Source organism: Fusarium keratoplasticum, chromosome 7, assembly GCF_025433545.1.
Source record: "Fusarium keratoplasticum isolate Fu6.1 chromosome 7, whole genome shotgun sequence".
Taxonomy (NCBI): domain Eukaryota; kingdom Fungi; phylum Ascomycota; class Sordariomycetes; order Hypocreales; family Nectriaceae; genus Fusarium; species Fusarium keratoplasticum.
The window spans coordinates 1,285,284-1,300,927 of record NC_070535.1 but is presented as its reverse complement, the minus strand read 5'-3'; the positions used below and the strand labels follow the sequence as shown (position 1 = coordinate 1,300,927).

Here is a 15,644-nt window from a genome sequence, read left to right as displayed (position 1 = left end):
GGGAAGAGATAGGTGGGAAATCCTTGTCTATTAATATTTCCCTGCTGGGTACTTGGAAGGACTATCAACTCAGGAAACAGCCAAGGCAAACACTCTACCAGCCGACACTCTACTTCTAACCCATCAGGTTGACATCTTGAGTGTCGTTGCGCGCTTGGCCAAGCCGGGATATCGACTCTGTCTTTCGTTGACGATCACTCTCCATGACTCGTCTCCGAGCATCAATATAGATCATGTACTCTTCATACGTGTGCGGCAGAACCTTGAGGTTCTTGGGCACGGAAAAGGTATAGTTGAACTGACCCGTCGACTTTGCAACGCCGTGCTCGACATCCCTGACCTTGCTATCGACTCGAACATGAACTCGCGTCATGGGCCTGTCAGGGTCCTGCTGCGTAGGCTCAGTGCCGTCCTCTTCCAGCAGCGGAGGATCAGTATATGCAACCGTAGCAGTCAGGTACAAGACACTTCCGACAGGGACAGGGTTGCGGAATGTGCAAGGATCGGCACTGATAAAGGTTGGTCGTGCATGGGCGAAACTGGCCGCGCAGCAGAAAGCCAGCTCGAAAGTCTGTTTCAGATGGAATCCACCAAAGATCATGGTCTGATGCCGGTTGCGGTATTGAGGCTGCATGATGGCTGCTGTTGACAGTTGGGTCTTGGCCATGGCAACGACGTTTTTCGGCTGACGAAGACTGTTGTTGGGGTCGTGATATGCGAGTTGTCGAAGCCAGATGTTATGAATCAAGGCCGACTCGGGGTCATTGGGCTCCGACTGGAGGAGTGAAGCCTTGAAAGCCTCCTTCTTCGACAATGACTTTGCCTCTCCTGCCTTGAATATTTTCTCCTCTTCTGGCGTAGTGTATTCAAGTTTCGGCAGGTTGACAGGCTTCCTGGTCTCGGGGTCCAGGGCCACCATGGTGAATGTGCAGGTAAGCAGGACGTCCTCGGGCTTGCTTGGCTCACCCTCAGCCCTGGCCTTGGCGACCTTGCATGTAATCTCCACACTGCTCCGCCCAGAAGCATATGTAACCTGACCACTGTATTCGAGATCGCAGATTTCTGTGAGAGGGTGCGCAATAGTGATTCGATCCAAAGCGGCTGTCACCGTAGTGACTCCAGGGCCGGTGTGCTTGTAGACAATGATGCCGGAGAGGGCATCCAAGTCCATGAACAATGTGCCGAGTCTGAATAACGTTTAGTTGAATTCATCAGGATTCCCAGTTGTCTACCTTATGTGGCCAGAGGAATTGATGTAAGTGTCGGATAGCCAAGGATCTTGTCCCAGTGGGAGCACGACGCGATGATAACTATCACTCATCTTCTTTGGAGTAAGGTCACGTTCTTTCGGCGTCTCTGATGCCTGAGCATCTTTATGCCCCTGCTGAATGCGCAAGGCCTCAATCCAAGGGATGCGGAGCCTTGTGTCCGTGAGACCAGTGAATACGCCATCCGTCTGTGCCCATGTTGTAGTATGGAAACTTCGTTGATAACGGGCCAATCCAGCGCCTGACAGCGAATTAGCAGCGGTTCGCTTCAGTGAAGCAGCTAAGCTTCTGCTTCTGGTCATCATTGTCAATTGTTGCATTGGTGATCTCTTGTGACGTGTCTCGTGCTGAATTTGTTGGCGCGGTCTGAGACATTGGATCCCGTCGACGCGCTGCCACTAACGTGTCTGCCTGAGGCACCTCGGTGTTTGACGTCCACGGGTACAACGGATACTGACCTCCGAACTATCCGTTAGTCTGAGGCGTCTTTGTGGAGCACGCCGGAACGGGTGACGGCATCGGCAAGCTAACCACGATGCCGACGGGATGATGATCCGGCAGTGTTTACCAGCTGCCTGTCTGGTCTGGGCTATCTGGTGAATGAGGGAATTCTTCGCTTGGTCAGGAGTCATAAATTACAAGTTATGCTTAGCTTTGAAAAATGTTATTGGGTTGTGTGACAGTCGTCATGATCCATAAGCCACCCGCATAAGCCATTAGCCGGATCTTATCTCAGCCGCCCAACGGACTTTATGTCTGAACCAAGACAATTTGGGATGCATCGCCGGCATAATATTTTAACCACAGTTTATCTTAAGCAGGGAAGGTGACATCTCTATTTGGAATCAATTTCTACAATATGCCGATACCTGGGTAGGCAGGTTGTTTGAGAGAAATGTCTCTGGGTGGTGGTGTCAACTTACCCTGCACTGGAGCTCAATTCAAGCAAAATTTTCATCGTGCCCTCGCCACTGTACGGTCTAGTACTATTCCCGAGTTGGCCAAGTGAATGTTTCACTTAGATCAACCTCGTCACGGAATCTGCTTACAATGTGGTTGTAAGGAAGATGAGGCATGGGAGTGATGAGGTCACGTGAAGACGCATCTCACCCAATGTGTCTCTGGTCAACCCTAACTTGGCCATCATGGTCATCTCGAATGACATGACTGGAGAAGACGACTCTTAAGATAGGGCAAAATATCGATCCCAAACTTAGCAGCAAGTTTTCCCTGGCATTCGACCCGTCGCCCATCTCGATCCCAGCCACCTGTACGACCCCATACTCCGTCGCTCAACAAGCTGCAAGGTGTCCTGGCATCCACAGGGCTGAGTTTCTCTAGGGGCGCTAACAGAGAGCTAACATGCTCGTATCCGCTTTGGAGGAAACATACGATGGCCATGTTGATTTGGCATGACGGCTTGCACGGGAGGAACGGGAATAGCTAGTGAATGAGATGGTCTCTAGCTCAAAGAAGCTGAAAATCCATACTAAGCTACCTAGCAAGATAGTAAATCACAGTCTTCCCCGTACAACCATAGGCATAGCACCTCCCCCAAGCAGTGCATCAAGACGTGGGAAAGCGGCCCGAGTCCAGCACTACCAGAACAGCATCGACTCACACCGTGGGCCGGCTCGAAATGATTCCCATCGTGATTCCCATCCTCCTGCCCAAATTGGCTGGTGAGACCCCAGACTGTGAGGGCCTGTCAGCATTTGGGGGCCGTAGTTAGATGTATATGCGGTGTAGCCCAGCTGGTGGTCTAGAACCTACGTTGTGTTGTTCTCGTGGGACTATCCGCCGCCAATGAAGGAGTTGGATCTCGCAGAGAGGCTGCTGAGTGGCTGGTTTTGTTTCATAAGACATGGATTCCTGGCAGTAGTCTCTGCTTAGGAATATCAGCTGCAATAGACGAAAACAGTCTCATTTTTCACAGCTGAAAACAAAGGGCCTTGACACGGCACTCAAAATGGAACTAAATGCTGACGTGCACGTGTAATGTTGTGATGAAACGTCCGTATACAGCCGCCAATAAAATTACTCAATATCTGAGAGCTACAACGGGTTCTTGTCATGTTCCGCTATCCGCCAGCTGACGACCCCTGGTGGAGTGCATTTGGCTGACGGCTTACATGACCAATTGGAGGCACTGTGCTCGGTCCTTGCCTACTCCGTTGCCTCTGGCTAGACTTTGAAGGGCAAGATGCCTTCAGATTTATACGGAGTCGGCGGGATATAAAAGGCCGCAAGAGCTGTCTCCCAGAATTTCATCCCAAACACTCTTGCACTTTGCTCTTCAACAACCACTTCTCTCACTCTCGCCTCGCACATCCCAACATACAAGATGCAGATCGTCAATCTTTCCGCCCTGAGCCTCTTTGTCGCTTCGGCCTTTGCTGCCGACTGCTTCGGCAACACCCAGAGCGGCATCTCCAAGTGGGCTGATGCCTACTGGGATGCTCGCGCCAAGATGTGCGGCAACACGGATTGCGAGTACCAGAAGGACTGCACCACTCGATCCTCCAAGACCATCAAGGGTCTTGCTTCTATCACTGTCAACGTTGCCCTCAGCCGCAAGCACACTGGTAGCCAGAAGGGATTCAAGGACTGCTGGGTACGTCTCCTTGCTTTGACTCCCGTGACCAACGCTAACGTATCACTTTTAGGACGCCACTGAGTATGTCTTGGAGCAATCGATTGCCAAAATGTTACTAATAGTCTCAGGAACATTATCAACCAGTGTGTCAATTCCGAGCAAAAGTTGTCTGGCACTTGGGAGTACAACGGCCAGCTGTACCAGTTCAACGCCTGGTACTCTTAGAGGGGAGGGGCAGTTGGTATCTTGGATGAATGATGCTGGAATCCTTGGGGTTTCACTTCAAGATGATCCTATGGCATTTTACTCCTCATGTTTTTACTACCTTTGTATTCACAGATGGGCTGTTCTCTACCGTTGGAATTGCCCTCATCCGCGCCACTCACGGCGGAAAACAGCTCAATTAAAATACTTGACATCGTTTCGATTTCACAAAGGCCGCTGCATTAGCATTGGGATATGATACTCTGATGTATATTGTGTTTTTTGATATAGTTGAAACCCGACCCTTGATCGGATAACTGAGCCAGAAGACAGACAGTTTCGATTCCACACGTGGTCTATTAGTGTCATGTTCTCTTTAATCAGCTACGACAAATCTATTAGATCTCTAGTGACGTGTTGTATTTGCTCTTTCAGGTTGGTTGGCCAACAGTAAAGAAGTGTTCCAGTAGCAAAGATATCAGCGTGTCGACTGATTAACTGGCGGCGCAAACTAGGGGATCTATTGCAGGAGAGATGATTTTAAGTAAATTATGTAAAAATTATGGAGCATGTACCTCCCAGCCTCAGAATGGGGAAATCACAAAGTGTGGTTGGCTTTCGTTGGCTGCATGATTTGCACTTCTCAGACTATCAGGTGTCCAAGTCACAACGCGCCATTTCGTTGGGCACCAGACTGAGAGAAAGTCCATCTTTTTTTTTTCTTTTCTATTTTTCAATTTTCAATTTTTTTTTCTCGGGTTCCCTTTAATACCTTCCGCAACCTCGAGACGCTCATTCTCGAGGATCCAGCAAGAACGATGAAAGTAGCCGCAAGCACCATCGCTGTTCTTCAACCCAGTGAGCTCGTGATCAGCTCGTGCAAGTCGTACATCGATGGGTATCAAGACTACCCCAAGGCTATTCGATTGATCTACCATGAGAAGTCCTCAATCAGAGCCGTTTTTGAAACCCTGAGATTCCTCGATCCTTATGACCCAGAAGATTCCAGAGCATTATAGATATCGAAACGCCCAGGCAAACCGATCGCCGGTTGCAAGGAAGCGATCGACGAGTTGAGTAAGTTGTTGCCGCTGGTGAAGACGCATGCTGGGGCGAGAAAGTCAGAAAAAAAAGCTAGAATGAACCCGGACTGAAAGCCAGAACCGAGAGAATATGCTGAACCTCCTCCAAACGCTTGGCCGAGACGACCGATTCCGAAGCATACAACTCTTCGAATCCAGGAGGGCATACCTCGATATTCAAGAAACAATGCTTTGATATTGCTGAACCGCTGTCCCTCTCGAACCCTTGGGTGGAAGCGGATATCAGGCTTTACGTGGAGGAGATGATCAATGTTAGCACAGCTTTGAGTCTATGGCCCAGCGGGCTTCGCCAAGACGTCAATGAAGCACTAGCCAAAGGAGCAAAGGGGATGTTTCGTTGGGCTGTCTGCCAATTAGACACCCTTCGACATCTAAAAACAACAGACAGGATCAGAAAGGTAGTCTCACTTACTGGAAACGCGAGACGAGACCTACGAGAGAATCTTTTCTTATATCTACGTCAACGACAGGGAACTAGTTCGACATGTTCTGTGGTGGATTCATGTCTACAACACGCTCTGGAGCTCACGTGGAGGAGACATTATAACCCAGGTCTTGTTGGATGCCTATCGCATGTGCGAAGAAGAATCCGGCTCACCAGATTTATGTCTTGTTGACATTGGGAAATTAAAAGAACACTGCCGCTGCCTGATAACCTGGTCTTCGGACCAGCCTTCGGGTCTGTCTGGCAATGGCTCCGAAGTAGAGTTCGCAAGGATCGCTCACTACCCAGTCCGAGAATTCCTTGAGTCAGATCGAACGTCGGAAAGTGCTTCACTCTTTTATCTTCAGCCCGAAAAGCTGTACAAAGACGTCTTGAATTCTGTCTTTGGTCGTTCTAATGTCACTAAATTACTGCAAGTTCCTCGCGGTGCCGCATTGACTTAGGACTTAGATGGCTATTGCTCGGCTTCTGCCGTCACAGCATTCAAATACCTTGGATCACATATCGAACCATCTCTTGCCTTCAAGCTTCTGGATCCCTATTCGGCTGGTTATCCAAGGCTTCAACTAAATGGGATGATCCATGGGATTTGGGGAACTCATTGCCCATTCCCGGAATGGGTCAACTGGACATCCTTGGAGGCAGACAGCGCCGCCAATGGCATCGTCTTATAGCTCATGGAACTAGGTTGCTGGTAACTACTCAACGACTTCCTTCGTGCATACGATACCAAGGAGGTCTTGGAGTCCCCCTGTTCACTGAAAGTGAAAGACCACAGAGCGTACTGGGTTGAGAACTACGACAAACGAGGCGATGTAGTCCTTCGAGGGACGGTCTTGGACTACTTTGCAATCTTTCGTTGCGACCCCAAAACACTAGAAACATTCTTATTCTTGCTCGATCGTGTGCCGGACTATTTGGACCTGAATTCTGTGCTTCAGTTTTATGCTGAAGGAGACGCCATACGCGTCCAGTCAACGAGCGATATTCTTAGTAGGTTGCTTGGACTAGGCGCTAATCCGGACTCAAAAGGCTTCCAAGTCTCTCCGTTACAGATTGCATGCGCGTAGGGAGATTTGGCTTCAGCTCACATACTTCTAGAAGTAAGAGCGGACCCAAATTATATAGGAAACCAGCTCTCGTAGTCGAGTGGGATGAGACGTCTATCCTTCGATTATTCGCACAACTTCATGGGATGAGTCCTTTTCGTATGATTAGCATAGCTAAGAACCGCAACCATTCCCTTAAAGCTAATAAAAACGAGTTGATAAAATTACTGCTGGAGTATCAACCAAGGAATTTTGAAAGCAATCTGACCATAATCGACGCTACACCGAATCATAGATTCACTTGAAGAGGGATCCAACTTCCGACAGCATCAAGTCACCGCAGAGTTGACCTGTATTTACTTGATTATGAGATGGTAAGTGAATGAGTGTGAATTAGAGAGAAATAATAGATTCTATGCAGTGCCAAGGAATAACCATTCAGAAGGCCATGAGAGCCTCTTTGAATAAAAAACAACCGTGATTGAGTCACTGTTCCTGGTAATAGGATGGTACTGTTTAGCTGTGCTCAATTTTGGGCAAATTGAAATATATGTCACATCTTGAGAAAACAAGGACCTCTTCGAGGTTCTGTAGGGTAAGGAAGCTGAGTAAAGTCCGTGGTGCTGCGTATTATTCCGGTGGTGTTCCGCGACTCGCTTACTCGAGCGGTGACCGAATCCAATTACAGTAATTGATCGACAAGCGTGGAGAACTGATTTAGAAAGGGGTCTTAGCTCAGGCAGAAGAAAAAAACGCAAGCCTGGCTGTGAGCCTGAAGTGTTGCATCTGACGTGATTGATTCCCAGTAAATGAGGAGACTTACAAGCAAAGCCTGGTGTCGGTTGTTCAGTTGCGACATGCTGCAGAAATCAATAGTTTCCGCTCAGGCCAAGCGAGTGTTTTGAGGCTTGGGAATGTGCAGATGCCACAGCCTGATCTGCTGCATGACCTGATCCTTCAGAAAGCCATCTGGAGGCTTGTGCCACGAATGCCAGGGCACAGAGGCGTGTGCAGACGAAACATCGAAGCGAGACAACGTGAGCTGAAAGGCAGGTGAGTCCAGGGCACCGGCGCGTCTTGGCACAGGCGTGGACCATCCTGGAGCCTGGTTCCTGGCGGAGAAGCTTTTAGTGGCTTTCAGCCCTCAGTCTTGGCATCTCCAGTGCCAACGGACCAACAGACGTTCGCGGAATTACGGTTGGGAGAGTCTTTGGTGCTAACTTCTGCATGGCTACGGATTTAGGCGGCGTTAACTTTCCATGATGTAACTCTACTGAAAATTCTGTCGTTTGGCGTTGTGCGCAATAATTCGTCTGGGAAAGGGGGACTCATTCAACGATACATTCACAAAGCCAAAAGTTCAACATGTGTGTACCAAGTGCGTAAATTGACGACTTTTCTAGGACTAGGTGCCTCTGAATTGAATTTACCAAGAGAGAATATTAAACCTGAAATAAAAATATGTCCTTGTTCCCGAACCCCTGTTCGTCCATACATGCATCACATCACCAACCATCGTGGCTTTCCTCTTAGACAGTAAGAGGCTGGCTGAGAGTAAGTGTGACGGGCGAGCCGGCCAGAGTCACCCACTCAATGGTAGGCTCAGAGCCCAGAGTGTCAGAGCTGGACGAGCCGCCCGAGGCAGAGGCGCCACCGGGCACAGTGACAGGGACGGGGACAGAGCAAGTGTTGCCGTTGGCGGTGACGGTGACACTCTCGATAGTCTTGCCATCATCAGAGAAGCCATACGACAGCTGGGGGTTGCAGTCGTCCAGAGTCTTCCGGTCAAGGAAGTACTGGGCAATGTCGTCGTGCTTCAGAGACACAATAGGCCAGTCGGTAAGACGGTACAGCTCCTGGGTAATGGTCTCGACCCAAGACATGATGAGAGACATCTTGCCCGTCTGGTCACCAATAGTGATGGTCTCCATGTCGACCTGGCGCATGTTGGCCTGGTGGAACATGTAGGGATCAGCCTGCAGGCCAAGCAAGTAGCGAGTGTTCTCGGTCCTGGCGTTATCCAGCAGGTTGGTAAAGTCACCGGAACCACCAGAGGTGTCGATCCACTCCTGGGTCGTGCACTCGGCAGTATCACAGTTGTAGTAGATGGTGGTGGCAAAGCGAGGAACAATGACCAGGCCGTCATAGCCGTTACCCTCGACCGTGCTGATGAGAGGCCAGAACTTGCTGTTAGGGTTCTTCAGGGGAGTTCGGGTGTTGTCACCGACCACGTAGAGGATCTGATTATCCAGCCACGCCTGGATGACATCGGCGTTGTGCAAGCCAGTGATGGCGGGGGGAACAAGTCCGTTGGTAGAGTACCGCTGGGCCTGGTCAATACCCATCTGGCTCATCCAGGCGCGGTTGAAGTCAATCTCGCGTGCAGCATCCTTGTAGGTGGCGTTGTTCAGCTCCAGATGAGTAAAGGTGTGCGAGAGATGGGCAAAAGCGTTGAGGTTGTCCGAGTTGAGGAACCACGAGGCAAATTCGTCAAGCTTAGCGCAAGTCTCGGACCAAGGATACTCTCCGTAGACAAACTCGTCGGACCACTTGTCCTCGCCGGTGCCTGGGGGCTTGGTCCACTCCAGAGGAGTGTCAGGAGGATAGTCATAGTCGACGGCATAGTCAGGAACGCAGAAGTCATCGCCTGTGGGTTGCTCAACAGCAGCAATGATATCACCGTTGCCGTTGTGAGCCATCTCGAGCCAATAGTCGGATCCAGCAGGGAGACGGGCGTTGAGGCTGGTCTGCCAGGTGACATGACCCTCCAGATCATCAGTGCGGATCTTGAACTCCTCACCAGCGGGGAGGTACAGGCCGGTGGCGAGCTGAACATCGTCGACCTGGGTGCTCAGGTGAACCTTGCGCTTGCCGAGGAAGACACCGCGGGTGATCCAGTGGATGTGAGCGTGCTGGAGGAAGTTGGTGGTCTGGGACCAGTCGGCAGCCCAGCCGATGAACCAGACAAACTGCTCGCGACCCTCGAAGGTGTTGATGACACCGGCGACAGTGTCCTCAGCATAATCACCACCAGGGCCAAACTTGGCGATCTGCTTGGTGTTGGAGTCGGTGATGGTGGCAGGGTAATGCCAGATGCCCTTGGTAGAGAGGCCAGCGTTGCTGAAGAATCGTCAGTTGAGTTCATGGCATTGAATCAAGCGGAGAAGAACTTACGTCTTGAGATTGGCCGTGGGGAAATCGCTGGTATCAGTAAGGCTGATGAGCTGATCGACACCCGTAGCGCAGCATCCAGCACCAGAGGCACTAGTTCCAAAGTTGGGACCAGGGTACTCGTTGATGCGGACCAGGCGAACCTTGAAGTTGATCTGGTACTCGTAGATCTTCTCCCACTGCTCGGTCGAGATGGCACTCCTCCAACCATCAGAGTACTCGTAGGAGACGGAGTCTACGACCACAATACCACCGTAGTTGCCCTTGCTAGAGGACGAGTTGAGAGTGGGCAGCTCAAATCCGGTCTGAGGAACAAGGACCTTCTCAAAGGGGATGCCATAGCCCTCGAAACCCCAACCAGCGGATGAAGCAGCATACTCATCCTTGGCAAAGATGAGGATGGTGCTGTCGACAGTGCCGACAGGGAGTTGGCTGCTGGATGTGGAGGAAGAGGTGGAATCAGACGTGGTGGAGGAGGCTGCCGAAGTGACAGAGGCAGACGAAGTCGTCAACGATGCAGAGGTGGTCTCTGTGGAAGATGAAACGTTGACACTGCGGGCAGAGAGCGAGTTGGATGTGATGGCCGACTCAGTAGTGGAGTCAGCGGCGCTCGTGGAAGTAGACTCGGTAGCAGAGGTGGTCTTGGAAGCCTCGGATGTGGTCTGGGACGATGTGCCAGTGGTAGTCTCGGAAGAAGTGCCGGTAGTGCTCTGTGAAGAAGTGCCAGAGGTGGTTTGGGAGGCATCAGATGTAGTCTTGGATGCGTCGGAGGTAGTCTGGGATGAAGCGCCAGAGCTAGTCTGAGAGGCATCCGACGTGGTCTGAGAAGAAGTACCAGTGGTCTGGGAAGAGGTGCCAGTGGTAGTCTCGGAAGTACCAGTAGTAGACTGCGAAGAGGCATCCGACGTGGTCTTGGAAGCATCAGATGAGGTCTGCGAAGCATCGGATGTAGTCTGGGAAGAGATATCCGACGAAGTCTTGGAGACATCGGTGGCCTGGGAGGAGGCATCGGAGGTGGTGGTGGAGGCATCACCAGACTTGGAGGTCAGGGTGGTATCATGAGAGCTGGTAGAGACAGTAGACGACTCCTTCGAGTCATCAGAGGTAGCCGTGGTGGCAGTGGAAGCAGTGTCTTGAGAGCCGGTTGATCCGGTAGAGGACTTGGTAGAGCCCTCAATGGACGTCACTGTTGAGGCAGACTCAGTTGTAACACTCGTGTTAGACCCACTAGTGGCAGAGGTGGCAGTCTCAGTCTTGGACTTGGAGTCATCGTCTGCAGTGGAAGCAGACTCTGTAGATGACCTGGAGAAAGACACTGAAACATCCGAGACAGAGCCTGACACTGAGGAAGACACAGTATCAGACTTGCCAGAGGAAGAGGCAGCCTCAGAGGTGGTGGTACCAACAGTCTCTGTGACGGTAGTGGTAGAGATGCTCACAGTGACAGAGTCACCCGGGATGCAGGGCGAGGCATGAGTCCCAGCCAGCGCAATGGCGCCAAGAAGGCTGTAGGACAAACGCATTATGCCAGACAAGAACAAAAATCAAACAAAAGGAGAGTAGAGAAAGGACTAGTGAGTGACGAGGGTGATGCCAAGGGGCAAGAAAGGAACGAGTGAAGGATGAACAGGGACGGGCATGAGAACAAGAGAGCAGAGGGGAGCATCTCAAGTCTTAATGCGGATCTTAAAAGTGCAAAGTAGACTGACAAAACACCACCAACCGTACCATGACCAACGCATTTGCAAGACTGGACCTCCATGGATGGCGACTTTCAGCCATGGTCTGGCTATCGACGCACGCACACGCTTACTGCAGCCTCGCGAGCGAGAGATTTGAACATGGTCCTTAAGCCAGCCCGTGTCGAAACTATTGATTCCTCTGTGACGAGAGACGACGCGGCCTGGCCTGGGGTGGAGAAGGACGGGGTGGTTGTCCGCGGTTCAGGGGAACCGCATAAGCATTCAATGTATGATAGCAGGCAAGAGCGAGGCGAATTACCGCTTTGAGAGAACAATACAGGCTTCGCCAAGAAATAGGCGCTCTTGCAAAATTTTTTCTTTTGGGTTTCAGGTGCGTGCGCTGCGTGTGGTGTGGGCTACAGGCGGGCGACCGTTGCTGGCATCCATTCCGCCCGTCCAGCTACGGTAACCTTGAGTCGTAGTGCGTATGCTGTGGAACGTTGTCGAGGGCGTGGCGTAGGATGTGACAACTGCCGTGCCTTGGCTAGCCTCGATAATCGATCTAAGGAGGAGTCCAGGGCTGGTCAGGGGTTGGACTCTCTCTAGACAAGGGGGGGGGGTGAGATGTGTTTTAGCCTTGGCGTCTCGGAGCACGGAAATGACCCTTTGCGGGCCGGAAATACGTTGGTTCGATCCGTAGCCAATCAAAAACATGTTTCAATTCCAGGTTATTCTTGGACCCTTTTCTCCGTGGGAGATGGGCCAGCGGTTGCCTCCAGCAAAGGCCTCATTCAGCCTTGCTCAAACCAGGGCGAAAGCAGCGGCCAAATCACGACATATTGCTCGACGGTTTTGGTTGCATTCTTCAAGCGCTTGCTCACTTGCTACCTGTTCATTGTTATCATCGCCTTCTACGACACTCGTTTGTTCCCCAATAGTGTAATAATTTGTCCCCTTCTCGTCATTCATTCACCATTTTTTCCTGTTCCTGTCACAATTTTAGCACCTCAGAGTGCCCCACGATGAAGTCTTCGGCGGCCTCCGGGGCCCAAGACACTGGCGACAAGGTCAACACCAAAAAGTCTTGGCCTCTGTGGAAGAAGCTCGCTATCGTCGGCATCATCCTCATCATTGTTATCCCTCTCGCCGTCGGCTTGGGCGTCGGCCTGTCCAAGAACAAGGGCGGGGATGATGACAGCTCTGGCGACGATGACCAGGACGACTCTGGCTCTGACAACGACACTCCTGGCGGCGACACCAACCGTACCTCGATCTGGCAGCCAGAGGTGGGCGCCGCCTGGCAGATCATCCTCATCAAGCCCATAGAGATTAGCGACGACGGCAAGGTCTCTCCCGACGTCGACATCTACGACATTGACCTCTACGACAACGACGAATCTACCTTTTCCGCCCTCCACAAGGCCGGCAAGAAGGTCATCTGCTACTTCAGCGCCGGATCTTGGGAGGACTGGCGCGACGACAAGGACGACTTCAACGAGGCCGATCTTGGTGACGAGCTCGACGGGTGGCCTGATGAGCGCTGGCTCAACGTGTCCAGCCCGGCCGTGCGTACCATCATCAAGAAGCGCATCGAGTATGCGGCCGAGAAGGGATGCGACGCTATTGACCCAGACAATGTCGATGGATTCGTGAGTCGCCGCATCACGCAATACGAAGGAGAGCGCACGCTGACCGCCTATAGCAAAACGAGAATGGCCTTGATCTGACCTCCGACGATGCAGTCTCCTTTGTCAAGTTCCTGGCAGACACGGCAGCCTCGTTCAACATGTCGACGGGCCTCAAGAACGCTGGAGACATCATCCCCGACGTCATCTCGGATGTGCATTTCTCCGTGAACGAGCAATGCGTCGAGTTCGCCGAATGCGAAACGTTCGCCGAGTTTGTCGAGAACGACAAGCCCGTCTTCCACATCGAGTACCCCAAGGGGACACCGAACAAGGTTTCAAGCAAGGATTCAAGCGAAATATGCTCCCAGAAGGGCAAGGCGGCGGGGACAGAGGGCTTCAGCACCGTGATCAAGACCATGGATCTGAACGGCTGGGTCCAGTACTGCGACGGTAAGAAGTACACGACTGACGTGGACGCTTGAGATTAGATTGATGGGACGCGATGGGGACGCTTAACATGCGACGCTTAAGAGCGTGCGTGCACGAACCCTGCGGTGGAAGCGGTTTGATGGAACGGACGGACCGTTTACGGTAGATGGGTGGATGGACGGGCAGACGGGCTTTGTTTCATTCGTATTTCTGATGGATCTCTCTATGGAGCCAGCGCATTGTGTACCCTAAAATAATTAAATCCACCGGTCTTGAGCCATCCATCTTGAGGCTTCCATTCTCTCTCCACCTGATTCCGCGGCTTTCCCCATCACAACCTAGCTATATTCCCCGAGTACCTGGTCACCGACGATTCTAGCACCCTGCCCAGCCCAGCCCTGTTTTTCTAGCCCTCCTGGGGAAACCTACACGCCATCCATTCACGCTCAAGCGGCCTCTCCGGAAGCTCCGGATCCGACATGGGGCTCGCACGCGCGGCCCACCTCGTCGACGATGAGACTCCAGCTGTCTGGCCATCTGTTGTAGCCTCCACCCAGCTGGTCCGTCAGGTACAGGCCGCCGAATCCCAATTCGCCGATTTGGCGTGCCAAGGACGCCGCATCGCCCAGGCATGAGTGGACCATGGCTACGGCCTTGGCGCTCAGGTGGGAGGGGATCTGAGCGACGGCTTGAGTCGTGAAGTATTCGTTCCAGTGCTGCTCAGACTGCTCAAAGACGACGATGTGGTCGGCATGCTCGTAGTAGCCCGGATCGACAACCACACCAGGGTTGAGCACCACCAGCCCGGTTCGGCCAGTGTCGTGCTGCCAGCGAGACCTTGTAAACTGGGCCAGACCCGCCATCAGAGGAATGCCCTCGGCCGAGGAGGGAGCCTCGTCGAAAAAGATGCCATCTACCCTGAACTTTTCGTTCCAGCCGAGATAAATGCCGATGTCTCTTTCGACGTCGGCCACAGGGCGGTCGCCGTAGCTGCAATGCACGTAGCCCAGAGGGACGACGTTGCCAAGCTTGCCCAGGCGGCTCAGATTTGCCGCGTAGCTCGAGTCGGGGAAAGTGTCAGGGCCAGGGCCGTTGCAGGGGTTGACAATGACGATGAAGGACACATGGGGGTTGGCGCGGGCGGACTCGAAGATGGAGTCCCAGGCGCCACTTAGCGGATAAATGTAAAGTGGAACGACGATGCAAGGCGTGCTAGGGGGTGATGCGGGCGCCATTCCGTCCGTGGTGCTGAGAGCTGGATGAAGTGAGAGAGAGGACGGAGTAAAAGGGGTAGAGAGATGAAGGAGGTCAGTGGTGGGTTGGGGATCTTTGTGCCTCTATTTTTGGAGGAGAAACAATGCGAGACCCGTTGAGAGACCGTCGAAAAGAGGTATTTTATAAGGTTTGAGTATCCATGTTAAGCTTAGTTGCCTACTTCTGCCACGCACGTTCGTATGTATGGAGCACCACCTGAGAACGGATCCATCCTCTCGTTTTTTCCCCGTTGTCTCATGTTAGTGAGACAGCGGGACGACCGTCGATCAGCCACCCGGGGGGAGATTAATTTTTGGTGTCCTGAGGGGCTTAATTAAGCTTATCTCGAAGGAGTGAACTCCTCGCCGAGGATGCTACCCCCTGTCCCTGACACCTGAGCACTAACAAGCCACTGCAGAGTCACTGCAACCAGCCGTGTTTTGGGGGCGTTTGGCGTGCCCATTAGCCGCGTTGACGCCATCGAATGGTGCTAAATCTCGTTTACTCGTTCCTTTCAGCTGCTCTAGGGGCGCTTTAGCAGACGGACCATCTGGCTAAGGTGACGGGCCATCAGGACGGCACAAACGGTCCACTTGGTCTGACGGGAGAACAAAGCTAAAGTTGAATATACGTCATGGATCAGGGCCCAGTCAGGGAGTCTCGAATACGAATTGAATTTTGCGCCTTTCATGACTAGTTACCAACATACCCTCTTTTTTTGCCTTTCTCTCCCCCATGGATGTTAGGTTACATCCACTGCTGCGAGTGCCCATTATTAGATATTTCTACTATGTATGTGTGAGTGTATGAGAATG

At 52.1% G+C, this 15,644-nt stretch overlaps 5 protein-coding genes across 5 annotated transcripts; 2 read left to right on the top strand and 3 right to left on the bottom strand.

The window, feature by feature from the left end:
- Positions 1-115: 115 nt before the first annotated feature.
- Positions 116-1,588, bottom strand: NCS57_00957900 (uncharacterized protein; the record flags this gene model as incomplete). The annotated part of the gene is made up of 2 exons (XM_053059349.1): positions 116-1,187; positions 1,233-1,588. 2 exons carry the CDS (start codon positions 1,586-1,588, stop codon positions 116-118), a joined length of 1,428 nt encoding a protein of 475 aa, XP_052911420.1.
- A 2,024-nt stretch (positions 1,589-3,612) lies between these two features.
- On the top strand, positions 3,613-4,089 carry NCS57_00957800 (uncharacterized protein; the record flags this gene model as incomplete). Its single annotated transcript, XM_053059348.1, has 3 exons — positions 3,613-3,882; positions 3,935-3,945; positions 3,993-4,089. The coding sequence occupies 3 exons, from the start codon at positions 3,613-3,615 to the stop codon at positions 4,087-4,089; spliced, it is 378 nt and encodes a 125-aa protein (XP_052911419.1).
- Positions 4,090-8,194: 4,105 nt separating this feature from the next.
- On the bottom strand, positions 8,195-11,359 carry NCS57_00957700 (uncharacterized protein; the record flags this gene model as incomplete). Its single annotated transcript, XM_053059347.1, has 2 exons — positions 8,195-9,785; positions 9,840-11,359. 2 exons carry the CDS (start codon positions 11,357-11,359, stop codon positions 8,195-8,197), a joined length of 3,111 nt encoding a protein of 1,036 aa, XP_052911418.1.
- Positions 11,360-12,540: 1,181 nt separating this feature from the next.
- NCS57_00957600 (Alpha-galactosidase) lies at positions 12,541-13,628 on the top strand (the record flags this gene model as incomplete). Its single annotated transcript, XM_053059346.1, has 2 exons — positions 12,541-13,167; positions 13,221-13,628. 2 exons carry the CDS (start codon positions 12,541-12,543, stop codon positions 13,626-13,628), a joined length of 1,035 nt encoding a protein of 344 aa, XP_052911417.1.
- A 393-nt stretch (positions 13,629-14,021) lies between these two features.
- On the bottom strand, positions 14,022-14,810 carry NCS57_00957500 (uncharacterized protein; the record flags this gene model as incomplete). The annotated part of the gene is made up of 1 exon (XM_053059345.1): positions 14,022-14,810. The coding sequence occupies one exon, from the start codon at positions 14,808-14,810 to the stop codon at positions 14,022-14,024; it is 789 nt and encodes a 262-aa protein (XP_052911416.1).
- Between the last annotated feature and the right edge of the window lie 834 nt (positions 14,811-15,644).